This window comes from Trachemys scripta, chromosome 4 (assembly GCF_013100865.1).
Source record: "Trachemys scripta elegans isolate TJP31775 chromosome 4, CAS_Tse_1.0, whole genome shotgun sequence".
Lineage (NCBI taxonomy): Eukaryota > Metazoa > Chordata > Testudines > Emydidae > Trachemys > Trachemys scripta.
Window position 1 is genome coordinate 46,082,379 of NC_048301.1, and position 27,943 is coordinate 46,110,321.

Genomic DNA, 27,943 nt, shown 5'->3' on the forward strand with positions numbered 1-27,943 from the left:
CTGGCACGCGAAACCTTAAATTAGAGTGAATAAATGAAGACTCGGCACACCACTTCTGAAAGGTTGCCGACTCCTGGGTTAGATGCATGTTAAGTAAGAATAATATAATGTAATTGTTGAATACAAGTACTCCTTGTTTTAAGGAGAAGGATAATACAACTGCCTCTCCATGGCCTGAGGGCGGGCGGGCGCACACACACACACACACACACACACACTCATGAATCTCCCCTGCACACAGCGTAAAACCTGATCTTTGGACCTAGGCCACCTGGCAATAGCAAGACAGCTTTCATTCAGTATGAAGCAGTCAAAAACTTGAAGGGAATGAGCTGAATTACGAAATCATCCCAGAGATGTATGAATCAGCATCTGGAGGGGAAGAAATCACGTAAAAACCTCATGTCCTCGCAGCACCCACCCACTTCACAGCCCAAGTCTATATTGTGAAAGCCTGCTTTGTCCTCCCTCTTCCCCCTTCTCTTCTGTTTCTTTTCGTTCTTCTCTCTAACTGATACAATTCTATCTATGAATCATCAGTTGCAGTGTACTTTGAGAGGGCAGGAGTGTTGCTTCCAGTTTACTGTATCTCCCATAACTGAGATCCTAGCACAGCTCTCTAAGCCTATATAACATAGGAACCATTTTCAGCAAACAATAAATACACAACACCAACACAAGGTGGCGCTATTTGATTCCACTTTGTTCAGTTTGCTCAGCAAAGAAGGTGAAATGCAATGGCCTGCTGACAATGGCACAACTTCGCTTTGCCGGATTATTGGCGCACTTATAAGGGAATGTCAGTTATGTTTACCTGCACCCTGACCCTTTGAGAATTGGAGCTAGGGTGACCATATGTCCCGATTTTATAGGGACAGTCCCAATATTTGGGGTTTTTCTTATATAGGCTCCTATTACCCCCCACCCCTGTCCCGATTTTTCACACTTGCTATCTGGTTGCCCTAACTGGAGCTCTGCTGAGGATGTCAAAGGGGGCAGTTCTGAGGAGCAGTGTGTGGTTGCAGCAACAGAGTTTGGTGTGCTCTGAAAGGACTCAGCAGCAGTAGTGTTTGTGCAAGCTGTTTGTTTGGTTTTTGATACTAAGTTTAATAACTCTCCAGTTTTTAAACTGTCCATGGGCTAGGGAAGTAACATTATGTACAGAATAAATATTCAGCAGCAACAGGGTAAACTAGGCTATGAAAGCAGTAAGACATTTATGTAAAAATTAGAGATTTATCAAAACCCAGCCTGGCAAGTCTATATCTTTATAATGTCTTTCAACTCCCAGAGTAGTTAGTGTAGCTGCATCCTAAAGAAAAGCAAGTGATTTTCTCTTAAACACATCTGCAGTGTTTAATTTGAGGCTCCTGGACAATAAGCCTGCATATAACTTCTGCTAGGACACCTTTGTAAATCCAGAGTGTCTCTGTTGAAACCACTGGAGTTATTTCAGATTTACACTGGCGTAACTAAGAGCAGATGTCTTGGTGTCTCTTTAAATATTTGTGTATTTTAAACAGAGCCACCTCACATGGGGTTACTTGTATGCTAGGGCTTTAAAAGAGTGCTGTGATACACAGATGTGCAGGGGGAGGTTCAAAATGCACACAGATGAGAATATAAGAACAGCAATTCAGTCAGACCAATGGTCCATGTAGCCTAGTATCTTGTCTCTAACAGTGGCCAGTGCCAGATGCTTCAGAAGGAATGAACAGAACAAGGCAATTATCAAGTGATCCATCCTTTGTCATCCAGTCCCAGCTTCTCGCAGATGGAGATTTAGGGACACCCAGAGCATGCGGTGGCGTTGTTTTTAGTAACTATAAATTAGATATTAAAAACACTTCTACCATTTCTATTGTTTCAGCCTACAACCAGTGCTGCACTCTTTATTTCATGTAGTGGGCCTGAAGCTATTCTTGTGTATAATCTGGAATTCCTTTGGATTTAGAGGATTTGTTCCAGAATTATACTGGTGTAACTGCTATTCTATCCTCCAGCATCTTCAAACTCTGTTCCACCAGAAAGTAATTTTTAGCCACCATATGAGCAGAAGCTTTATTTTCACTAATTTCCTTTTCATAGGTTTAGAGAGAGGATGGGCCTGAACATGACACTGGATCTGAAACACACCTAGCAGTGAGCACTTCTGTATAAATCACTTTATACAGGTGGTGCAGTTTAAGTGGTACTGAACAGGCCTTAGCTTCAAGAAACTGTGGTTAAAATCTGTTCAGAGAAGGTCCTAAGTGCAGTTTCTGAACACTGCTGAACATGGTTTGTCCTGGCCTATACTTGACACTAAGCCCTGTTTAGCACCGGTTAGGCTGCAGCTGTTGCTGACATACACTATCAGCCACAGGTAGTTTATATGGTGTAAAAAAGCTTATATATGTACCCCAGAACTTCAGGGAAGTTTGAATACAGATCCAAAATATAAATGTTACGAGTCAGTCTCACCTCTTGCTTGGAGTTTCACCTCAATTTCTTCTACTTGCTGCTCCATATTAACCATCCATTTGACAGAGCTGTTCATTTTAGATTCTAATGAAGTCAGTTTCCTGCAATGATTCCACAATCTGTATAAAGTGATTGTAAGAGCTTCATAAGACACAGGCTAGGAGAAGCTGGAGAAGTTAGCAATACCACACAAACTGGGGGAAAGTCTAGGGGGAAAGTCTTTTTTATTTTATTTTAATTTTTGGCATGTTTCCAGTTCATTATTCCCTGCCAGGTGCTTCCACTCTCTTTCAGCCGAAAAGGAGGCTTGTATTGCCAGCTAATGACACTATATTTAACATAAAGTGAGAACTCTGCTGGGAGCTCAACAGAGCTGCATCTGCTTCTCTTTGCAGCTGGCTCTTTCCCCACTCCCTAAGCTTTGCTTTACGACAGGGGTAGACAACTATAGCACACATGCCGAAAGCAGCACACACGCGAGCTGATTTTTGGTGGCACTCACACTGCGTGGGTCCTGGCCACCAGTCCGGGGGGCCCTGCATTTTAATTTAATTTTAAATGAAGCTTCTTAAACATTTAAAAAACCTTATTTACTTTACATACAACAATAGTTTAGTTATATATTATAGACGTATAGAAAGAGACCTTCTAAAAACATTAAAATGTATTACTGGCACGCAAAACCTTAAATTAGAGTGAATAAATGAAGACTCGGCACACCACTTCTGAAAGGTTGCCGACCCCTGCTTTACGACATGATATACAGACCAATACTCCTTGCACATGTTAATGGGAATCATCAATACATTCTGATAAATTAGTGGCCATCATACATTCAAAATAACTCTTATAGACAATGTAGTATATGAGGAAAGTGAACAGGACCAGCCAGAAATTTTCATCTGAGAAAGAGCCAGATTTCATTAGATTGACCAAAATGAAATGATATTGTTTTACCCTTCAGATACCTTACATTTATAAGATGCATTTAGTCTTGAGGGATTCCAAAGACTCTAGAAATATAACCAACTGAAATACAAACAATGCATAAGGACCTCTTCACTCCCTGAAATGCAAATCTTCCGTAGGATGGCACATGGCAATTATACAAACACTGTGCAACCGTATAGGACTGAAAGTGAAGGAGAACAGGATATCCAATTGAAACCAGAGAGGTGAATTTAGGTAGGGAAATGTGACCAATCTAGCGGAATTTGGCCAAGACATCTGCAGTAGCAACTTCCATACTTCTGTGGCAATTGCAATGGTTTTTAGTGACCACAATGGGTTAGGACCAAAAGAGGTAAGGTACTATTTTGCTAGAAGTACCACCACCATGCGAGCAGCGGCACCGGAGGCAGCAAACAGGGCAGCTAACAGGGGAGTTTGAGAGGGAGTTCGCAGGGGGAGGTAAAGGGGGAAGGAGGAGGGCGTGGCGTGTTGTGTGCTCTGTTTCCCCAGGTGCCGTGGGCAGAGACCACAGCAGCCATGAGCCAAGCAGCAGCAGACAGAATGCAGATGGCAGCATGTGGAAGCTGTGGTATGTATATAGTCCTAGCAGGGGACCTGGAACAGAGGTATGTTTGTATGAAGTGTCGCCTTATAGTGTTACTGGAGGAAAAGATTAAGGGGCTGCAGATGCAGGTAGATACCCTGGTGGAGTTTAGGCGGGGGTTTGAGCAGCTGATGGAGGACAGGCAAGGCGGGGCTGAAGGGGAATGCTCTAGGGTGCAGGAGAAGGCAGTAGTAGATGACAGCGAGAGGGGAATGGAAGGGGGAGAACAAGGGAAGTGGGAGCATGTGACTGTGAGAAGCAGGCCAAGGAAAAGGAGGGCCAGTGAGGGGAGAATAGAACTCAGGAACAGGTTTGGGTGTTTGGATAATGAGGTGGAGGGGCAGCAGGTGGTGACTGAAGGTGGGACGTTGAGGAAGAAGAGAAGAGCAGCTAGTCCAATAGAGAGAGGGGAGGTGATGATGGAGACAGCCTGGGCCCCCAGAGGATAGAGCAAGGCACAAGGGGGAGTATAAGAGAAGATAGGAACAGACACAGGTCAGGACTAGAGGGATCAGAGACTAGATTACTAGATCGCAATGTTGCCAGGCAACGGCAGGTTTATGTAATTGGAGACTCTTTACTGAGGAGATTGGACAGGCCTGTGACCAGGGCGGACCCGGAGAACAGAAGGGTGTGCTGTCTACCGGACGCAAAGATACGCGATGTGGACCTGCGGTTGAAAAGGATCCTAAAAGGAGCAGGTAAGAACCCCTTGATAATCCTACATGTGGGAACGAATGACACGGCTAGGTTCTCGTTAGAGAGAATCAAGGGAGATTATGCCAGGCTGGGGAAGACCCTTAAGGAGTTAGAGGCTCAGATTATCTTTAGTGGGATTCTGCCTGTTCCTAGGGAAGGGCAGCAAAGGGCTGATAGGATTGTTAGAATAAATAGTTGGCTAAGGGAGTGGTGCTATAAGGAGGGCTTTGGGATGTATGGCCACTGGGAGGCTTTCGGGGACAGACAGCTGTTCTCGCGGGATGGACTTCACCTGAGTAGGGAAGGAAATAGACTTCTGGGAGGGAGGCTGGCTCATCTTATCAAAAGAGCTTTAAACTAGGAAGTTTGGGGAGACGGTTGGGAGATGTACAGTTAATCTCCACGCCAGATTCCAACATTGAAAAAGTGAGTGAGATAAGAGGAGGTATAGCCGGGGAGATGAGATTGGACACAAGAAGGATACAGGGGAAGGACACAGAGGCCTGTAACATATAGTGTTACTAATGGGAGACAGGCAAAACAACATACATTAGGGTGCTTATACACCAATGCGAGAAGCCTAGGTAACAAAATGGAGGAATTGGAGCTCTTGGTCCGAGAATTGGGGATAGTGCTTGGGGTGTGCTATTGACCGCCAGGATCGACCCAGGATATGGATAAAGAACTATTTAATGTGTTTAGAGAAGTAAATACTAATAGGAACTGTGTAATTATGGGGGACTTTAACTTCCCGGATATAGATTGGGGAACAAACGCTAGTAGCAATAATAGGGCTCAGATGTTCCTAGATGTGCTTGCTGATCATTTCCTTCATCAAGTGGTAGCCGAACCGATGAGGGGGGAGGCCATTTTAGATTTGATTTTGGTGAGTAGTGAGGACCTCGTTGAGGAAGTGGTAGTAGGGGACAACTTGGGCTCCAGTGATCATGAGCTAATCCGGTTTAAACTAAACGGAAGGTGTAACAGAATTAAATCAAAGACTAGGGTTTATAATTTTAAAAAGGCTAATTTTAATAAATTAAGGGGACTGGTAAGGGAAGTGGATTGGGCAAACATATTAATGAATCTTAAGGCAGACAAAGCCTGGGATTACTTTAAGTTAAAGATGCATGAGCTGTCAGAGGCCTGTATCCCAAAAAAGGGAAAAAGATTACTAAGCAAGAGATTTAGATCGAGCTGGATGAGCGACCGACTCAAAGGGGCAATTAGGAAGAAACAGAAAGTGTACAAAGACTGGAAGAGGGGAGAGATCAGTAAGGAAACTTACCTTAGTGAAGTCAGAGAATGTAGAGATAGAGTCAGAAAGGCCAAAAGCCGTGTAGAGTTGGACCTAGCGAGGGGAATTAAAAGCAATAGTAAGAGGTTTTACAGCCATATAAATAGGAAGAAAGCAAAGAAGGAAGAAGTAGGACTGCTGAAGACTATAGCCGGAGAGGAGATTAAAGATAATCTAGGCATGGCGCAATATCTCAACGAATATTTTGCATCGGTGTTTAATGAGGCCAATGAAGGTATTAGGGATACTAGCACCGTGACAGAGGGGCAAACAGAATGGGGGATTACCGATTCCGAGGTAGAAACAAAACTCGAACACCTAGATGGGGCTAAGTCGGGAGGACCGGACAATCTTCATCCGAGAATATTGAAGGAATTGGCGCGGGAAATAGCAGGCCCATTAGCGATAATATTTAATGAATCTGTAAACTCAGGGGTGGTTCCGTTAGACTGGAGAATAGCTAATGTGGTTCCTATTTTCAAGAAAGGGAAAAAAAGTGATCCGGGTAACTACAGGCCTGTTAGTTTAACATCTGTAGTGTGCAAGGTGCTGGAGAAAATTCTGAAAGAGAAAGTAGTTGAGGACTTCGAAGTTAATGGCAAGTGTGATAAATTACAACATGGTTTTACGAAGGGCAGATCGTGCCAAACGAATCTGATCTCCTTCTTCGAGAAAGTAACGGACTTATTAGATAAGGGAAATGCGGTGGACCTAATACACCTGGATTTCAGCAAAGCGTTTGATACTGTACCCCATGAGGAATTATTGGTTAAACTGGAAAAGATGGGGATCCATATGAAAATTCAGAGGTGGATAAGGAATTGGTTAATGGGGAGAATGCAGTGGGTGGTATTGAAGGGTGAACTGTCAAGTTGGAGGGAGGTTACCAGTGGAGTTCCTCAGAGTTCGGTTTTGGGACCCATTTTATTTAATCTATTTATAACTGACCTCGGAACCGATTGCAGGAGTGGACTGATAAAGTTTGCGGATGATACGAAGGTGGGAGGCGTTGCCAATTCGGAGGAGGATAGGGATATTCTGCAGGGAGACTTGAATGAGCTTGTGAATTGGAGTATCAGAAATAGGATGAAATTTAATCGTGAAAAGTGTAAGGTGATGCATTTAGGGATGACTAACAACAATTTTAGCTACAAGCTGGGGACGCATTGGTTAGAAGTAACGGAAGAGGAGAAGGACCTTGGGGTTCTTGTAGACCGCAGGATGACTATGAGTCGACAATGTGACGTGGTGGTGAAAAAAGCCAATGCGGTCTTGGGATGCATTAGGCGAGGGATATCTAGTAGGGTTAAGGAGGTGCTGCTTCCGTTGTATAAGGCGCTGGTGAGACCTCATTTGGAGTACAGTGTGCAGTTCTGGTCTCCCATGTTCAAAAAAGATGAACTTAAATTGGAACGGGTGCAGAGAAGGGCCACTAGGATGATCAGAGGAATGGAAAACCTGTCGTATGAAAGGAGACTGGAGGAGCTCGGGTTGTTTAGTCTGACAAAACGAAGGTTGAGGGGGGATATGATTGCTCTCTTTAAATATATCAGAGGGATAAATACAAGGGAGGGAGAGGAATTATTCCAGCTTAGTACTAATGTGGACACGAGAACTAATGGATATAAACTGGCCATGGGGAAGTTTAGGCTTGAAATTAGACGAAGGTTTCTGACCGTCAGAGGGGTGAAATATTGGAACGGTCTACCAAGGGAAACGGTGAGGGCGAGGGACCTGTCTGGTTTTAAGATTGTTAGACAAGTTTATGGAGGGAATGGTTTAATGGTAAAACATATTAGCTGAAGAATATGGTAGGTAAATAGTATAATGGCTAACAAGGGTCAGGCTGGAGACTCTTGCCTACATGCTCGGGGTCTTACTGATTGCCATATTTGGGGTTGGGAAGGAATTTTCCTCCAGGGTAGATTGGCTGAGGCCCTGGAGGTTTTTCGCCTTCCTCCGCAGCATGGGGCAGGGATCTCTAGCAGGAGGGTTCTCTGTCAATTGAAGTCACTAAGACACAGGATTTGGGGACTTCATCAGCAGAGTCAAGGAAAGGGTAGGGACGGTTTTGTGGCCTGCAGCATGCAGGGGGTCAGACCAGATGATCATAATGGTCCATTCTGACCTTAAAGTCTATGAGTCTATGCTCAGATGTTACTTCAGTCCTGATTCATTAGTATGAATGCCACCTTCTGAACCACTCATACCACTTTCTAAAGCACCTGGATGTCACAGGGGGTATGCCTACACAGCACACTAAGGCTGAGCACTGACTCAGTTTAGCCCAAGCCCCCGCTTCCATCCAAACAGAAATCATCCTAACTTTGGCCAAGAATCCTTCTGGACTTGGGCCCCTGGATCCTGGTAGGTGGGTCAGAGCCTGAGTCCCACTGAGACACAGGTCAAAGCCCAGGCATTTTGCAGCGTGGCCACAGCTCAAATCCAGGTTGCCAGACTCGGGTCTGGACAGTGCACCAATGCTATCCCACAATTCCCTAGGGCTGTGCTTCCAAGCCCTTCCATCTGAATGCTTCCCAAGGACTGGAAGCAATCTCCTGGTTCAAATACAGCTGCTTGGCATTTAACCCTTTCATTTCCATGCAGTCTGCTCAACTGGAAACACCATTAGCCCTCATGTGTATTAGATAGGGCCAGCACTAAGAAGAAGTGCATCAAGTGTGCTACTAGCTGGCCAGAGGAACTCAGGCAGGTCTTGGCTAACCTCCGGTGTGAAGCAAGCAAGATGTTCAACTTCAGTAAGAGGACAAGAAATGATCATGTCTACAAAGCTATATCTGAGTTGTTGGCAGGACTGAGGGTTGACCAGACAGCAGAATGATATAGAGAGTGAATCATGTGGCTGCAGACACACTACTACAAAGTCAACAATTCTAATGGCACCTCTGGAAACTCACTGTCTTCCTGCCTCTTTTATAAGGAATATGACTGGGTCTTGGGAACTGTAGCGAGCACTGAGCCCACAGTGATGTACGACAATCTGTTGAGCCAAGATGGCGCCTGTATAACTCCATCACAGGTACCACCAGAGGAGAGCTGGCCAGCCACTGGATGAATGGCAAGAGGTGACCCTGGTGATGCTGAGGCCAGTAACTGAAGAGGCTATGCCACAGAAGCAGCTACCGCACATCCTGGGTCCATTCTCTTAGGAGATGTTTGAGGATGGCCCTGGAGAGCAGCTTACTGTAAAACTGGCATCAGAGCAAGAACCAGAACTGGAGAATGGTGAGTTTCTGCTGCCATGTTTGTTGTTAATATATGGCTGAGAGGGAGTTCTGGCTTATGGTCCTAATAAGTTATTGATACAAACTAGGGTTTTGGTGTGCTTCCATACAGGCAGGAACCGACGCCATTCCCCAGGCACCCCTCACCACCACCCTTCCTCCCAGTACTACATGGAATTCAAAATAGACAATGGGAAAATGGGGTGAAGGTTACACAAGCAGTTATCCTGAAATTTTTACTAGCTACTCACTCATTGTTATAAGTATGGGTTGGGGGCACAGCCTCACTTACCTCTCTCATCTAATAGAGCGTGCCTTATAAATGGGCACTGTCCTGTGTTGCCTGTAAACTGAGTCCCAAAAATATTTGGCTGTTATGAGTCCAAACAAAACCAGAGTGTGTTTGGTCCATAGCTGGCTTAAATATATGAGTCCATATTACAACGGAGGGTGGCAGTCTCTCTGGATTAGGAGTCTCCATGGCTGGCAGTCAGTAGGGTCTGTGCATGGATGCAGGGTGCTTGTGAGGAAACTGTATTGCATCTCTATGCTAAATCAGCATCTTGTTGATTTGACCACTGGCTGGTGATAAAAGTGAACTTCTCAAGTAGTAGGAACTCCAGATGGTTGGTTATGTTCTGAGGCAAAGCATATTTATTAGGGCCACCTCTGTAATTCACAAGGCCCCTCCATCCCGAGATGTGCTGGTCAGTCACAAGATGTTTAAATAACTCCTAAATATACAGAGATTCACATTTCCACTTGGGGACCGCCAGAATATCAATGTTCTCCAGTGCTTGCTGTAGGGGACAGGTTGTGGAAGCTCGGCGAGGAGCTAAGTGGCAGACTGAGTGTGAGCGGAAGATGCAGGCTGTGTAGTTGAAGGCCATGCAATGAACTTTGTTCGTCAGACCCTGCCAAAATGTAGTTTAGTATAGTTCAGCATGTTTTTGTCTGTAAACAAGTTAGCTTATATAATGAGTACAATGAATGTAGCCAGCTGTTGACCCCATGTAACCTTGAGATAAGCGTGAGGGGATATAGCATTGCAACAGACTCCCTTCAGTGGAGTCCTGCCTGGCCAGTTGTCCCGGACGGTCAGAGATCCCCCGCAGCCCCTCCACGCGTTTCAAGAGGCTCCCCACGCAGCTTGGAGTGTAAGTTCTTCCTTCAGTAAAGCCTTGCTTTTTACTCTCAGGCACTGAGTGTCATTCTTTCGCCGGTATCACCGCGCCCCTTGCGGGCACACTCGCCCTGCCTGAAAGGACTGAAAAACCATACCTAGTGATTAGATCACTCAGAAATTCCCCATCTTTCAGTGATCTGAACATGCCTGTTTTTTAAAATCCCACTTTAATTTTCAAACCATAATGTTCTAGTAATTGTTAAACTAGTATTTTAAAAACAGGATTGAAATTAGTTTGCTCTCTGAGACACTGGACTGCAGTGAAATTGCTGATGTCAAAATACCGCTTTGATGGCTGAAATCGGCAGGTTCAGGAATGTTGATTTTAATTGAAAATGTCATCTGAACACAATTTTTATTGTATTGTTATTTACACTGCACCCAACAATGTGCTCAGTGCATTGCAGGCAGTAAGGAGATGAGGTCCTGTCCTAAAGAACATAGTCTAAACAAGTGCATCTGTAAATGCATCTACTTGTGTAAAATTTCAGATTGCCCTGCTGACCAAGTGATGCAGCTTTAGTTGAACCTTTTTTGAGGGGCTCCTTTGTTTTTGGTTTCACTACACTGTCCGGAGTCAGGGTGAGTGGTATAAATTGCCTTTTCCTGCTATGTTTGTTGCTTACCTGTCCTTGTGATGAAGTGGAAGGAAATCGTTAACAGATCTCTGCACTGATAATCACAAAGGCCTCAGCAGGGATGCAGCTGGGGGACCAATTCTGGTAAATCAGAGGCACCACAGTCACAGCACTAGGCAGTTCTGTCTATTAGGATGGAAATCAGGAAATCACAGTCTAATGCTTCTGCTTATGGAAGTGGCACGAGAACATTTCATCTTCCTTAAAACTGATGAAAATCATGCTGCCTCTTTTCAGTGCTACAGTACCCAGGGCTGCTTTTAAAATCTCTCTCAGCTATTTTACGGGAGTTAGACTTGATACAAATATATGGGTTTTGTGGCACAGCAGTGCTGAAAATTGAGTTCCCAGGCCACCCAGAGCTGAACAGACTTTTACTGAATCTAGCTCTCAAGTGTCAAAAATATATTTCCGACCTTATTCATAATATTACTTCTCATGGATATAACCCTTTATATGTTCAAAGGGCTGTATAATAATACAGCACCTGTATTATTATCCCCATGTAATAAGGAAAAACCAGGTAATTCACAGGTATCACTGAAATCCTTTGAACTGAATGCCATGCCAGCCTTCACACACATCATTGTGAGGGGACTGCAGTGGTCTGAGATAAAAAAGATATAGTGACTGATTCTCCTCTCACACTAGTGTAAATCAGGAGTAATTGCAGTTAACTAAATAGGGTTTCACAGGTGTTAAACTGGATTAAGTGAAAGGAGAATCAGGCCCCTAGGATAAATTTAGTTTGCTGTAAATGGTTGCAACTCTCATTGAATTTAATGGGTGTTATACTCACTTATACCAGGACTAAATTTGATTTTTAATATTATCTTATGAACCGTGGGCCAAATTCTGTCCTCGGGTCCACATGCTCAGCTTCATTTGAACTCTATGGAAGTGCATCCAAGCCTCTGATACAACTTTTACATTCTGTTGGTGGATTGCCTTTGAAAACAAATGGGATATATTGTACATAACTAAAAGGGCAAAAATCACATAATCAAAAGCTGATCAAGTTGGTTTGTTTCCATTTGAATTAATTAATCTTGTTACTTGCATAGAAAACTCATAAATAATCGGTTTAGAATGTTCTAACATTTTCTAAAACTAATGTTCACAATAATATAATAGTGCCAATGACCTGCATTACTACTTAAACTCCTTTCTTTTCTATCATTTTGTACTGTTGTTGTTAGTATTATTAATCATGTTTATTATGGTAGTGCCTAAGGGCCAATTGTGCTAGATGCTGTACAGACAAAAAAAGGAGCTTGTCTCTTCCCCAAAGAGCTTACATTCCAAATAGACCAGACAGACACAGGGTGGGGAAAGGGATAGAACACACAAACTGAGTGAACAATGTGATGGCAGCAAACGGCACATCAGTTCCATGGTTTTGGTTTCAGGGTTTTTTGGTGGGTTTACTAGGAGGTGATCAGCTAAATGGAAAGGAAAGGAAAGGAAAGGAAAGGGGGTGAGGGGGCAGGCCGGGGAGAAGAGAATGTGGAGTGAAACTGAAGTGAAGAGATTGTGAAGAAGGGGGTGGGTTGGAGCAAGCAGCCAATCATCACAGAGAAGAGAAAGTCCAATCAAATCAGCAGAAAGTTATCTGAATAACTAAAGGCCATGGCTTTGACTGCTTCTTCTTCTACTGCTTGGAAGCTCCACTGCAGTTTTCTCTCAAGACCACGTGGCCTGAGGTGGGGAGGGGAGGCACCACCTAGCTCCTTGTGCACCCACAGCATGGGAGTCTCCCCTGCACAGTTCTCAGTCCAGCTGGACCCCACCCCACTTTACCCCCTGTATTCTACTGCAGTAATCCCTGCTTTGGCTGCTTCTGCCTCAGGACCAACCTTATTTATCCATTGTGTATGCTATGATGGGTGAAGTCATGAGTTACAGAAGAGAACTACTTTGTTTTAAATATACAGCCAGCTGTCTGGCTGTATCTGCCTGTATATCTCGTCATTTACTTTCACTGTAAGCTCTTTGGGGCTGGGACCGTCTTTTTGTTCTATGTTTGTACAGCACCTAGCACAATGGGGTCTTGGTCTGTGACAAGGTGCTATGGTAATAAATGAATAAATAATAATAATTGCAACTTCTCTCAGTATAAACAAACCTGGCTCCAATAAATGTACAATATTGCTTAGACTCAGGCCAATTCCCACTAAAGTCAAGGGGGAGTCTTTCCACTGACTATCCTGAGGACTGGATTGGACCTATATGAAGAGGCTAACTTTCCGGCGTTTAGTTATTTTAAAATGTTGACATTCTTGAGGGTTGATTCTCTCCTTTAAAAGAACCTCAGCTCCATCCTAATTACTTTTGTCTGGGAGTTCTACCCAGACTGACCTGGCATCTGGGTCAGTTAGAATATAAAAGTATGTAGGATGTAAATGTTTATAGTGTACATTTAATTTTTTTAATCCCAAAATCACTAGCAAAATGTAACTGATGCTTCAACCATCTTGTCTGGTCCATATGTCTCGTAGATATACAAGTTAGAGCACTTCCTGCTCCTCAAAAAATACGTTCCCCATATTCCAACTACCTGGCTACCTTCCATCTGACTACTCAAATGCAAGACCATGGTGGGTCACAATTGCTATATGATGTACTGGACACTCCTCTCTCCTCAACAAACCTTATCTAGGGTCTGAGCAATGATATTCCACGAAGGCCCAGCAGATGTCACCATAGACATTGACTAGCCGCCTAGCTGTCCTCTTTAGGTAGAGGTTTCAGAGTAACAGCCGTGTTAGTCTGTATCCGCAAAAAGAAGAACAGGAGTACTTGTGGCACCTTAGAGACTAACAAATTTATTAGAGCATAAGCTTTCGTGGACTACAGCCCACTTCTTCGGATGCATATAGAATGGAACATATATTGAGGAGATATATATACACACATACAGAGAGCATAAACAGGTGGGAGTTGTCTTACCAACTCTGAGAGGCCAATTAATTAAGAGAAAAAAAACTTTTGAAGTGATAATCAAGCTAGCCCAGTACAGACAGTTTGATAATAAGTGTGAGAATACTTACAAGGGGAGATAGATTCAATGTTTGTAATGGCTCAGCCATTCCCAGTCCTTATTCAAACCGGAGTTGATTGTGTCTAGTTTGCATATCAATTCTAGCTCAGCAGTTTCTCTTTGGAGTCTGTTTTTGAAGTTTTTCTGTTGTAATATAGCCACCCGCAGGTCTGTCACTGAATGACCAGACAGGTTAAAGTGTTCTCCCACTGGTTTTTGAGTATTTTGATTCCTGATGTCAGATTTGTGTCCATTAATTCTTTTGCGTAGAGACTGTCCGGTTTGGCCAATGTACATGGCAGAGGGGCATTGCTGGCACATGATGGCATATATCACATTGGTAGATGTGCAGGTGAACGAGCCCCTGATGGTATGGCTGATGTGATTAGGTCCTATGATGATGTCACTTGAATAGATATGTGGACAGAGTTGGCATCGGGGTTTGTTACAAGGATAGGTTCCTGGGTTAGTGGTTTTGTTCAGTGATGTGTGGTTGCTGGTGAGTATTTGCTTTAGGTTGGGGGGTTGTCTGTAAGCGAGGACAGGTCTGTCTCCCAAGATCTGTGAGAGTAAAGGATCATCTTTCAGGATAGGTTGTAGATCTCTGATGATGCGCTGGAGAGGTTTTAGTTGGGGGCTGAAGGTGACAGCTAGTGGTGTTCTGTTATTTTCTTTGTTGGGCCTGTCTTGTAGGAGGTGACTTCTGGGTACTCGTCTGGCTCTGTCAATCTGTTTTTTCACTTCAGCAGGTGGGTATTGTAGTTTTAAGAATGCTTGATAGAGATCTTGTAGGTGCTTGTCTCTATCCGAGGGATTGGAGCAAATGCGGTTATATCTTAGAGCTTGGCTGTAGACAATGGATCGTGTGGTGTGTCCTGGATGGAAGCTGGAGGCATGTAGGTAAGTGTAGCGGTCAGTAGGTTTCCGGTATAGGGTGGTATTGATGTGACCATCGCTTATTAGCACAGTAGTGTCCAGGAAATGGACCGCTTGTGTGGATTGATCTAGGCTGAGGTTGATGGTGGGATGGAAATTATTGAAATCATGGTGAAATTCCTCAAGGGCTTCTTTTCCATGGGTCCAGATGATGAAGATGTCATCAATGTAGCGCAAGTAGAGTAGGGGCGTTAGGGGACGAGAGCTAAGGAAGCGTTGTTCTAAGTCAGCCATAAAAATGTTGGCATATTGTGGGGCCATGCGGGTACCCATAGCAGTGCCGCTGACTTGAAGGTATATATTGTCCCCAAATGTGAAATAGTTGTGGGTGAGGACAAAATCACAAAGTTCAGCCACCAGGTTAGCTGTGACATTATCAGGGATACTGTTCCTGATAGCTTGTAGTCCATCTTTGTGTGGAATATTGGTGTAGAGGGCTTCTACGTCCATAGTGGCCAGGATGGTGTTTTCTGGAAGATCACCGATGGATTGTAGTTTCCTCAGGAAGTCAGTGGTGTCTCGAAGATAGCTGGGAGTGCTGGTAGCGTAGGGTCTGAGGAGAGAGTCTACATAACCAGACAAGCCTGATGTTAGGGTGCCAATGCCTGAGATGATGGGGCGTCCAGGATATCCAGGTTTATGGATCTTGGGTAGCAAATAGAATACCCCTGGTCGGGGTTCTAGGCATGTGTCTGTACGGATTTGTTCCTGTGCTTTGTCAGGGAGTTTTTTTAGCAGATGGTGTAGTTTCTTTAGGTAATCCTCAGTGGGATCAGAGGATAATGGCCTGTAGAATGTGGTGTTAGAGAGCTGTCTAGCAGCCTCCTGGTCATATTCCAATTTATTCATGATGACGACAGCACCTCCTTTGTCAGCCTTTTTGATTATGATGTCAGGGTTGTTTCTGAGGCTGTAGATGGCGTTGTGTTCAGCATGGCTGAGGTTATGTGGCAAGTGATGTTGCTTTTCCACAATTTCAGCCTTTGCACGTCGACGGAAGCAATCTATGTAGAAATCCAGTCTGTTGTTTCGACCGTCCGGAGGAGTCCATGCAGAATCCTTTTTTTTGTAGTGCTGGTAGGGAGGATTCTGTGGGTTAGTATGCTGTTCAGAGGTATGTTGGAAATATTCTTTGAGTCGGAGACGTCGAAAGTAGGATTCTAGGTCACCGCAGAACTGTATCATATTCATGGGTCTGGAGGGACAAAAGGAGAGGCCCCGAGATAGGACAGACTCTTCTGCTGGGCTAAGAGTATAGCTGGAAAGATTAACAATATTGCTGGGTGGGTTAAGGGAACTACTGTTGTGGCTGCTTGTGGCATGTAGCAGTTTAGATAGTTTAGTGTCCTTTTTCCTTTGTAGAGAGGCAAAGTTTGTCTTGTAAATGGCTTGTCTAGTTTTTGTAAAGTCTATCCATGAGGAAGTTTGTGTGGAAGGTTGGTTTCTTATGAGAGTATCCAGTTCTGAGAGCTCATTCTTAATCTTTCCCTGTTTGCTGTATAGGATGCTGATCAGGTGGTTTCGCAGTTTCTTTGAGAGTGTGTGACACAGTCTCTCAGCATAGTCTGTGTGATATGTAGATTGTAATGGATTTTTTACCTTTAGTCCTTTTGGTATGATGTCCATCTGCTTGCATTTGGAAAGGAAGATGATGTCTGTCTGTATCTGCGAAACTGCGAAACCACCTGATCAGCATCCTATACAGCAAACAGGGAAAGATTAAGAATGAGCTCTCAGAACTGGATACTCTCATAAGAAACCAACCTTCCACACAAACTTCCTCATGGATAGACTTTACAAAAACTAGACAAGCCATTTACAAGACAAACTTTGCCTCTCTACAAAGGAAAAAGGACACTAAACTATCTAAACTGCTACATGCCACAAGCAGCCACAACAGTAGTTCCCTTAACCCACCCAGCAATATTGTTAATCTTTCCAGCTATACTCTTAGCCCAGCAGAAGAGTCTGTCCTATCTCGGGGCCTCTCCTTTTGTCCCTCCAGACCCATGAATATGATACAGTTCTGCGGTGACCTAGAATCCTACTTTCGACGTCTCTGACTCAAAGAATATTTCCAACATACCTCTGAACAGCATACTAACCCACAGAATCCTCCCTACCAGCACTACAAAAAAAAGGATTCTGCATGGACTCCTCCGGACGGTCGAAACAACAGACTGGATTTCTACATAGATTGCTTCCGTCGACGTGCAAAGGCTGAAATTGTGGAAAAGCAACATCACTTGCCACATAACCTCAGCCATGCTGAACACAACGCCATCTACAGCCTCAGAAACAACCCTGACATCATAATCAAAAAGGCTGACAAAGGAGGTGCTGTCGTCATCATGAATAAATTGGAATATGACCAGGAGGCTGCTAGACAGCTCTCTAACACCACATTCTACAGGCCATTATCCTCTGATCCCACTGAGGATTACCTAAAGAAACTACACCATCTGCTAAAAAAACTCCCTGACAAAGCACAGGAACAAATCCGTACAGACACATGCCTAGAACCCCGACCAGGGGTATTCTATTTGCTACCCAAGATCCATAAACCTGGATATCCTGGACGCCCCATCATCTCAGGCATTGGCACCCTAACATCAGGCTTGTCTGGTTATGTAGACTCTGTCCTAAGACCCTACGCTACCAGCACTCCCAGCTATCTTCGAGACACCACTGACTTCCTGAGGAAACTACAATCCATCGGTGATCTTCCAGAAAACACCATCCTGGCCACTATGGACGTAGAAGCCCTCTACACCAATATTCCACACAAAGATGGACTACAAGCTATCAGGAACAGTATCCCTGATAATGTCACAGCTAACCTGGTGGCTGAACTTTGTGATTTTGTCCTCACCCACAACTATTTCACATTTGGGGACAATATATACCTTCAAGTCAGCGGCACTGCTATGGGTACCCGCATGGCCCCACAATATGCCAACATTTTTATGGCTGACTTAGAACAACGCTTCCTTAGCTCTCGTCCCCTAACGCCCCTACTCTACTTGCGCTACATTGATGACATCTTCATCATCTGGACCCATGGAAAAGAAGCCCTTGAGGAATTTCACCATGATTTCAATAATTTCCATCCCACCATCAACCTCAGCCTAGATCAATCCACACAAGCGGTCCATTTCCTGGACACTACTGTGCTAATAAGCGATGGTCACATCAATACCACCCTATACCGGAAACCTACTGACCGCTACACTTACCTACATGCCTCCAGCTTCCATCCAGGACACACCACACGATCCATTGTCTACAGCCAAGCTCTAAGATATAACCGCATTTGCTCCAATCCCTCGGATAGAGACAAGCACCTACAAGATCTCTATCAAGCATTCTTAAAACTACAATACCCACCTGCTGAAGTGAAAAAACAGATTGACAGAGCCAGACGAGTACCCAGAAGTCACCTCCTACAAGACAGGCCCAACAAAGAAAATAACAGAACACCACTAGCTGTCACCTTCAGCCCCCAACTAAAACCTCTCCAGCGCATCATCAGAGATCTACAACCTATCCTGAAAGATGATCCTTTACTCTCACAGATCTTGGGAGACAGACCTGTCCTCGCTTACAGACAACCCCCCAACCTAAAGCAAATACTCACCAGCAACCACACATCACTGAACAAAACCACTAACCCAGGAACCTATCCTTGTAACAAACCCCGATGCCAACTCTGTCCACATATCTATTCAAGTGACATCATCATAGGACCTAATCACATCAGCCATACCATCAGGGGCTCGTTCACCTGCACATCTACCAATGTGATATATGCCATCATGTGCCAGCAATGCCCCTCTGCCATGTACATTGGCCAAACCGGACAGTCTCTACGCAAAAGAATTAATGGACACAAATCTGACATCAGGAATCAAAATACTCAAAAACCAGTAGGAGAACACTTTAACCTGTCTGGTCATTCAGTGACAGACCTGCGGGTGGCTATATTACAACAGAAAAACTTCAAAAACAGACTCCAAAGAGAGACTGCAGAGCTAGAATTGATATGCAAACTAGACACAATCAACTCCGGTTTGAATAAGGACTGGGAATGGCTGAGCCATTACAAACGTTGACTCTATCTCCCCTTGTAAGTACTCTCACACTTCTTATCACACTGTCTGTACTCGGCTAGCTTGATTATCACTTCAAAAGCTTTTTTTCTCTTAATTAATTGGCCTCTCAGAGTTGGTAAGACAACTCCCACCTGTTTATGCTCTCTGTATGTGTGTATATATATCTCCTCATTATATGTTCCATTCTATATGCATCCGAAGAAGTGGGCTGTAGTCCACGAAAGCTTATGCTCTAATAAATTTGTTAGTCTCTAAGGTGCCACAAGTACTCCTGTTCTTCTTTTTTTAGGTAGAGGCTTCATCATACCCACCTTCACTAGCTTGGCAGACGCAAGTCTTAAGGTTGCTACCAAAGCTAGAGGCAGTCTGTGTAACAGCTGTCAAGCCACTGAGACAAATTAATCAAGTTATCAGAGAAGCTTTGCTATTGTAAATGCACTTTTGGGGAGATCAAAACATCTGGCTTCATATGATTTGTCTTTATTTATGATTAAGTAATGTGATGCTCTTCTCCTAAGGTACTGTAGCCTCCAAAACCTAAACTGCTGCTTGCTGAAGAGTGTATATGAAGGCATGAAATGGCTGTGAAAGTCTGGCACTTCCATTCCCATTGGTCAGGAAGTGGGTTGACCCTGGTGTCACTTTCCATCCTTCTGCTGCCACCTACACTTTTTAACCTTGACTACACTAACATAAAAACTTAAAATAAGCAAATCTAAATGCTGGTGCATCTGAAAAGGTCTTTCTTTTGGGAGAATATTTTTTTTTAACGTAACTCAGTGTTTACTACTGACAACTCCAAGTGTTGGAAGCATGGAAGGCATTGGACAACCCACCCATTTAAACCAGAATGGGAAGTTTTGAAGTTTAAAGCACTGGTTGCAGGCTGCAGGATTCTTATTATATTTTATTCCTCCGATTGCCATAGCAACAAGGGCAAGGAAAAAAAACTTTACTGTTTGTACAGCACAGACTTCCAGTTAGTGAGAAAGAGATGGATTTGTTAAATTATACTTCCCTTTGAAAGACAATGATTTAACCAAAAAGGGCAAACACATGAAAACTCCACGACCCTGAAATTTTGAAAGAAACAGTTGTGGAGCTTTTATGAACCCTTCCAAAAGGCACTTTTTTTTTTCCAGACCTAGCAATTAATATTGTTACTTCTTATAAGAAAGTCCAGTGATATTGCAGCTGGCCTGAAAAAATTTGGACCATCTGCCCAACGAGCACCACCTCTTTCCCCTCTGCCTCTTCCTCTATCTTTGGATTTTCTCATAATTTTTTTTCTCAGCGGCTCCATCCCAGGGGAGGAAGACAAGAAAATTTCTCAGACATTATTACTCAGTGTGGTTGCAGGAAAAATTCTTCATGGGGAAATCCCCCATGTCTGAGGAGAAAAAGCAAAATTCAGCAGGAATCCCAGTCAGTTTAGCTTGTTGAATCCACATGTTGGCCTAGAAGTATTTTTTATCAGTCTAGGTGCTTTCAATTTTTCATTTGATCTTTATCAGTGGATGTCATTGCACTCAATAGGCATTATCAGAGAGGGATATCTAGATAGTGGATAACAATAAACAGCATACCATTGGCAAAATGAGTCACTTTTCCTGAGAAAATTTGATTATTTAAATACTTACATTTTTGGGAGGGGAAAAAAGTGAATTAATCTTTGACAGGTACTGTCTCAACTGGGGTGGAAAGGGAACCTCACGGTATGTGCCTGATCCTGCCCCGGAGAAGTTAATGGGAGATTTATCATTGACTTCACTGGATGCAGGAGGAAGTCCTAGTAGGCTTTACACTTAAAGAAGTGTTTACAGGCTACAGTTGTGCAAATTAAGGCTTCTGAATAGTTAAAAGATTGTCAGATTCCAAACTCCTCTCGGGTTTAGATCTATTTAGTGTTGCTGCTATTGACTATTAATGCTGGGTGTTACATGTAAATAGTGCCTTGCACCACAGCAAACTGACATACTAGAGAGAGGGGCTCACCCAGCATTGGAGTGAAATACAGCCGCTTCCTTGCACCAATACCACATAAGGACGCGACAGCATCCAGCTGCAACTCCAGGGGCTTTTAGGTAAGCACCATGTGAACTGTGAAGATGTGGCCACGACAACCCTACTCTTTGCGCACACAAAAAACCCCGCGGGATCTTCATGAATGCAAGCGGGTTGGAGGCTGGCTTGTGCGCATCCCGTCCCGAGGCGAATAGGGAAGGGGGACTGGCGGGGGAGCAGCCTAGTGGCGGGAGTAATGGCACCCCCGCTGCCCGTGGTGTATTATTAGCCCCAGAGGGAGGATGTATGAGGCCGGGGTCACGAGAATAGGTGAAGGGAAAGCCCAGGGTGGGGAAAAGGTGGCGAGTTCCCTAAGGCCGGCTCCCAGGGAAGTACCTGGGGGGAAGGGGCTTAGTCACAGACCTGTACTGTACCAAGTACTTTCCCTCTGGTGATTACAAAAATGAGGGGAGGGGCGGGCTAGTCAGGGGATTCCTCCGTTGCGAGCCTCGCCTGGGCTTTTTATGTAACGCCGCAGACAGGCACAGGCTGGTTCTTGCTGTTTGACTTGCTTGGAAATTCCCAGCGGCTCGTGCTCCGCCCCTTACAGAAATCCCCTCAGCAGAGGGCGTATATCCAGCGCCGCCGCCCGCCGCCGCTCTCACACTGTGCTCGCCTGCCGCCGCCGCTGAGCCTGGACTTGGGTCGCTTGCGAAGGAGCCGAAGGGGATCTAGCGCCTGTGCTAGCGGAGGCCGAGCCATGTTCCAGCCCAGCTGCAGCCCGGCGGGCCGGCGGGACTTAGCGATGGAGCCGCTGAAGAAGGAGCGGCAGCTCGGCTTGCTGCAGGACGACCGGCACGACAGCGGGCTGGACTCCATGAAGGAGGAGGAGTACGAGCTGCTGGTGAAGGAGCTGACGGACATCAGGCTCCAGCCCCAGGAGGAGCGGGGGGCGCCGCACCAGCCGGCCGAGCCTTGGCAACAGCAAGTGACTGAAGACGGAGACACGTAAGTGTGTGTCCTGCGCCGGTTGTACGGAGGGGCCTGGGCCCGGAGCGTTACGAGGGGAACATACGGCGCTGTGGCCGGCGGGGGAGGGGGCTGCGCTGAGACCCTCGCCGCCGTGTGCAGCCAGGCGGGCGCGCGGGGCTGTCGGCCGCAGAGTTCGGTGTCCGGGGCTGGCCGCCCGCCAGCCCGGCCGGGAGGGGGAAGTACAGAGTGTGCTGGCGGCGCGGGGCGGGGCCGGCGCTGGCGCCCGGCTGGGCGGAGGGGGAAGGTGCCGTGGAAAGTCCCTGGCCCGCTGCCAGGAACACTCAGCTCATAACAACCCCGCGGAAAACACCAGGCAGCGGCCTCTGAAAACCCCGGGCTTGCGAAAGCCGCCTGTTGCCTGTGCACGTGACTGCTGGGGCATTGCCCGGGGCTGGCTGCTGGGACCCTGACCTGATGTGACCCACCCCCACCCCCCCCGCTCATTGTTCTAGGACCGACTTTTGAGGGGTGGTTTTTTTCTGTTCCCTTGTGTAGATTTCTCCACTTGGCAATTATTCACGAAGAAAAGGCCTGGAGCGTGGAAGTCATTCGCCAGGCAACTGCCAATCCTGCCTTCCTGAACTTTCAGAATAACCTAAACCAGGTACTTTAAACCATCTGCATTCCAGCCCAAACAAGCCAGACGGCCCCGACCCCCTTGGTGACTTTAGTAACTTTCTAAAACAAATTTTACAAATGACAGATATTTAATCAACTCACATATGACACCTCTTCCCCTGCCCCCTTCTCCCCCTCCCCCCCCAAAAAAACCCCACAAGATTGCCCAGGACAAACTTGTGTTTGTGTACAGCCAATATTCTCCTCCTTGACAATGGCATTTTAAAGCACCATTGTTTTAAAATATATTATAGTGTGTTCCACTCATCCATTGTTTGCCATACGAAAGATACCTTTTATTTGTATCTCCCTCTGTTATCAAGAGAGCCTTAAATCAGTCATTCCCAAGCTAAAAGGGAACTCTGTTGATTCTTGAATACAGTGTTCCTGGTGAGCACGAAATATTAAGCACACTCTTACGTTATTTTTAAGAATCTAGAATCACCAAGTGGTTGAAGGGCTGTGTGCTCAGATGCTGTCTCTAACGTATTTCCTGTTTGTAATGTACTTTACAATAGTTTTGTTTTTCTTTATAATAGACTCCACTTCACCTGGCAGTAATCACAGATCAGGCTGAAATTGCTGAGATTCTTCTCAAGGCCGGATGTGATCCAGAGATCAGAGACTTCCGAGGAAATACACCACTTCATATTGCCTGTGAGCAGGGCTCTGTCAGAGCTGTCAGCGTCCTCACTCAGTACTGCCAACAGCACCACCTACATTCAATCCTACAGTCTGCCAACTACAATGGTATGCATAAATAAAATTCTCAGCATCTAGTGCTTCTGTGACATAGATCTCAGAGAGCTTTATAAAGGTGGATAAGCATTATGATTCCCATTTTACAGATGGGGAGGCTGAAGCCTAGCAGTAAAGTGACTTCCTTGAAATCACACTGCAGTCAATGCTGGAGCTGGGAATAAGTTCCAGCCCTCCTAACTGCCAGTGCTTTCTTCTGGCTCTCACACTCTTCAACTTTATTCTCTGGTTTTTAGATAGGACTGTTTAGCTATTTATTTGGTGTTTTTTTAATTGTAGACATTTTTCTGTTGTTTCTTTTTTGTTAAAACAAGTTCCAGTCTAACCGTGGGTGGAAAAAAAAAACCATAGCATCTAAGAAATAAAGATGCCTTTTAATTTATCTGATCATCAATACACAATATAAAGTTTGGATAGGACAATTTATGTTCAGTTTGGATAATGGTGATTGTATTTCAAACTGAAGATATGATGATAGTGTGTTAGAGTGTTTAGACTAAAGTGACTGATTAACGCATTAAAGTAGAAGTACTTAATTTTTACCTACGTTCTTGTTTTACAGGACACACGTGTCTCCATTTGGCATCTATTCACGGGTATCTGGCTATAGTAGAATATTTGCTGTCCTTGGGAGCAGATGTCAATGCTCAGGTGTGTATTTGAAGGTCTTTGTTTATCCAAACATGATAGAGCTGGAGTAGGAATGTACAGTTTTGGTAGTGCCAAGCCTAACTATCCTAACATTAAATTACCTGTTTTATTTTTACTAACCAGGAGCCTTGTAATGGCAGAACTGCCCTCCACTTAGCTGTAGACCTGCAGAATTCAGAACTGGTGTCGCTTCTGGTAAAACATGGGGCTGATGTGAACAAAGTGACCTACCAGGGCTATTCTCCATACCAGCTCACATGGGGAAGAGACAGCTTCAGCATACAGGAACAGCTGAAATACTTAACCACAGCTGACCTACAAATGCTACCAGAAAGTGAGGATGAGGAGAGCTGTGAATCAGAATCAGAATTCACAGAGGATGAAGTAAGTAGTTATTTTCACCCTTTTATAAGGAAGAACTAAATTTTACCCTTATGTGCCTCTACATGGCTCCCATTAAAGTTGTCGGGGAAACATGCACACAACTCTTACGTTGTGTTTTTTCCTGATGCTTTGATGGCCTATTAACTGTATTACATATAATTCACCTACAAACTTAAAGTAAACTAAAAAATTTAAATAGCAGGCATTGGGAATATAGTACAAGACCTAAGCATTGGATACCCAGAGCTACTCTATAACATTTACTTAAAAATCCAAGTGTAAATTAGACAACCTTTCCTCTTACTTGGGGCCAATTTTTTGCAGGAGTTAATCAAGCAAATCCTCTCCCAACCCCAATGATTCCAAAGAGAAATTTGTTCATTTAAGGAACATGAAATCTAGCACTCTTTTTTTTTTTTTTTTTTTTTTTTAATCAGGATTTTATTGAATGAGCATTAGAAATGCAAATATAAAAGCACACAAACAGCATATACAAATAGAGGGGAAAGAAGGTTGCTAAAACTAATGTCACAATATGTGCCTCTCTCCATAGTCTGTTGGAGATAGCTAGTGTATCTACCGCATTTGTGACAAAGTTTTGGTTTGTTTCCTTCTCAAATATATATTTCTCCACGACTTTCAAATTTTCCTCTTAAATCTATATTATCATTTATTATTGAATACTTCTGAAGAATTCATTTCAAATCCTGCTTGCCTTAACTCTTGAGCAGTGTTGTTGAAGTCAAGGCAAGCAGAATTTGGCCTGAGATTCTCCAAGTTGAACTTGAGTGCTACTTGTAGAACTCTGCATTAACCGATATATATATATTTTTTTTCCTTCTAGATAATGTATGATGACTGTGTTATTGGAGGACAACAGCTGGCATTTTGAAGAAGAGGTTTCTCTTAAAGGACATGACTCTATATATGTATAGGAAGCTGACGTATTTTCTTTAAAAAAAGATAAAATGTGAAAAAAATATTGAAATACTACACTGCACAGCATGGACTACATCATTATAACAGCAGGTTTCACATTCTGACCCATACTTTTACTAATGGGAGTTGGATGTGTAACAGCAGTAGAAATCTATGTTTATTTGTGCCAGTTAGGGATTAACTGGTCGTCAAAATGTCTGAACAGTATGAGGACAGACTACTGGATCCACCTGAATATTCATTTTGGGTACAAGAATGTATCTGAGAGATGACTAGTGAGTTTTTCTGTGGAGTTGCTTCCCCCTATATGGCTGGACAGGTTCACATAAGTAACCCATTTGCTGGAAGAAATTGCATAGATTTCTGTTGGGCTGATTGTAATCGCTCCTAATGACTGACCTCAGCTGCTCTTTGTACTGTAATGCAGAGAGAGGAATTGAAACAAAAGAATGACCTCTTGGCTTTTATGGGAAAGGTAGCAATAATGTTAACTCTGCATTGGAAACAGTATTTCCCTATGGATGTGGCATGATGGCTAAACTTTTAGCAGTTGTATATCATGTATATATTGTATATTTTGTTTATAATTATTTTGATACCTGAGATGTATATTTATTAAAAAATGTCAAGTCCTTGGTTTGTCATTGGACTGATTCACATTCCTGGCTTTTAGAGGAGAGCTAGCCCACTGACCCATCTATCTCTCATCTGCAGCGATGAGGAAGAAAGTTTATTCAGACCCCAACACCACAGTTATTAATGCAGTGAATCTCTGCTGGACAAGAGCCTTGAGTTAACTTTCTTTCTGGGAACCACATTTCTACCATCTTCAGTTCCTCTCCCTGCCTTACAAAGCTGATAGTAAATATTTTTCCTCTCCCACAAGAAGAGAGTCATCTGCTCTAGAGCCAACACCAAATCCCCTACTTGAATTGTCAGCAGGTGTGTAGAGTGTAGCCCTAAAACAGGAGTTCTCAAACTGGGGGTCATGACCCCTCATGGGGTCACAAGGTTATTACATTGGGGGGTCACAAGCTGTCAACCTCCATCCCAAACACCGCTTTGCTTCCAGCAGTTATGGTGTTAAATATATAAAAAGTATTTTTAATTTATAAGCAGGGGGTGGCACTCAGAGGCTTGCTATGAGAAAGGGGTCACCAGTACAAAAGTTTGAGAGCCACTGCCCTAATACATCATTTTCTCCAGTCCCCCTTCACGTATGAAGTCCCTAGCGGTCTGACCTGCATTGTTCCCAAGTCCACCAGGCCAAAGTTAATTGCACTCATTGTAGGCCAGCTAAGAATGCCTCCCTAAGCCATGATCAACAGCAGGTTTTGGTTCTTCTCAGTTCATAGAGGGAAAGAGGAATAAGTGGGTCTCATCCACTTTGAGAGTTCATCAGACTGTTCTCTTCAGCATCTGCAGAGACAAAAGTCATCTAGCCAAATTCTCCTCTGCAGATGATCACCTCTTGGCTCAGAGGATGGTAGCCTGCTTTAACTTAAGTCACTGATATAGGGGTCCCTCCCCACTTCCAACATGCCCACTCCTTCCCAGCAAGAGCCTGCTCTGCTCCCTTTATGCCAGCAAGGCATTCCCCTCTTACCTGGGAAATTCTCTGCTGGCCGTTTACAGCCAGAATCCAGCCACTTTGCACCACCTGAGAGGCACAAAGGAGCTGGATTGTATTAGCGAATCTGGACCATTAACTTTAAGAGGGGACCTGCACCTCCATTCTCTTCTTGGTGGGCTTTATGGAACAAGAACTGTTTTAAGACATGTCCCTGGTCCAGTGGCTGCTTTTCATGGAGCAGAACGGCTCAAAGGGCTAGGCTCTTGCTGATTTGCATTGGATCCAAAGGTCAGTGTGGAAATGATTACATGGGAAATTGTCATCCTGAGTCAGTGTTTTTTCTCTGCCACCCTTTTTTCCCTAACTTGTCCAAGGTGCATGCTTTGAAACTTCCTGTTGGCAGAAAAGGTCATTATTGAGCATCAAGCCTGTGTGATCTTCCTTTTTGAGGAAAGGCTGAAAAACTGACAGACACACCCAAGGTACAATCCAGACTAGTGAGTAGCTGGGTCCACCTGCCTTTTACACTACTTTGCTGCTGTAGCTTCCAGTCTGGACTGCTTATAAACAGCCTGCAGCACAGTGGCACTGGAATGCTTTTTATAGTGGGAGTGCTGAAAGCCAGCAAAACTATCCCCAACTTTTTACCTCATGCCCCTCCCTCCACTCCCAACAGCTGAGGCCAGGAGCAGGGCCATGTCTCCAGGAAGGGGGGCCATGGACAGGGATAAGGGGGCCGAGGCTGGGGGCAGGTGTGGGGCCAGTAGTGGAGCCCCGTGTGCTCAGAGACCAGTGATGGGCATGGTATAAAA

At 44.5% G+C, this 27,943-nt stretch overlaps 1 protein-coding gene and 1 long non-coding RNA gene across 4 annotated transcripts in view; one reads left to right on the top strand and one right to left on the bottom strand.

Annotated features, from left to right (window-relative positions):
- The window catches only part of LOC117876434, a 37,193-nt gene extending 26,894 nt beyond the window's left edge, over positions 1-10,299 (bottom strand). For both annotated transcript variants that reach the window (XR_004645492.1, XR_004645493.1), the window contains exons 1-2: positions 9,552-10,299; positions 2,464-2,564 (exon numbers count right to left, since the gene is read on the bottom strand). This is a non-coding gene — a long non-coding RNA (uncharacterized LOC117876434). The remainder of the gene's footprint in view (positions 1-2,463; positions 2,565-9,551) is intronic.
- A 38-nt stretch (positions 10,300-10,337) lies between these two features.
- On the top strand, positions 10,338-26,190 carry NFKBIA (NFKB inhibitor alpha). Of its 2 annotated transcripts, XM_034768624.1 has the most exons (8): positions 13,689-13,821; positions 19,461-21,255; positions 21,786-22,183; positions 22,703-22,811; positions 23,365-23,575; positions 24,147-24,235; positions 24,359-24,619; positions 25,464-26,190. In XM_034768624.1, the coding sequence occupies exons 3-8, from the start codon at positions 21,936-21,938 to the stop codon at positions 25,509-25,511; spliced, it is 966 nt and encodes a 321-aa protein (XP_034624515.1). In that variant the 5' UTR covers positions 13,689-13,821; positions 19,461-21,255; positions 21,786-21,935; the 3' UTR covers positions 25,512-26,190. The 2 variants fall into 2 exon arrangements, with proteins under 2 accessions (XP_034624516.1, XP_034624515.1); XM_034768625.1 differs by lacking the exon at positions 13,689-13,821 and adding an exon at positions 10,338-10,416 and having other exon boundaries at positions 21,122-22,183.
- The last annotated feature ends 1,753 nt before the right edge of the window (positions 26,191-27,943 follow it).

What these genes read in the sequence shown, in the direction of transcription:
- NFKBIA (XM_034768625.1), top strand. Translation starts at nt 21,936, where the DNA reads ATGTTCCAGCCCAGCTGCAGCCCGGCGGGCCGGCGGGACTTAGCGATG. An exon ending in GAGCAGATGTCAATGCTCAG is followed by an intron (nt 24,236 to 24,358) that starts GTGTGTATTTGA and finishes TTTACTAACCAG; the next exon opens with GAGCCTTGTAATGGCAGAAC. An exon ending in CAGAATTCACAGAGGATGAA is followed by an intron (nt 24,620 to 25,463) that starts GTAAGTAGTTAT and finishes TTTTCCTTCTAG; the next exon opens with ATAATGTATGATGACTGTGT.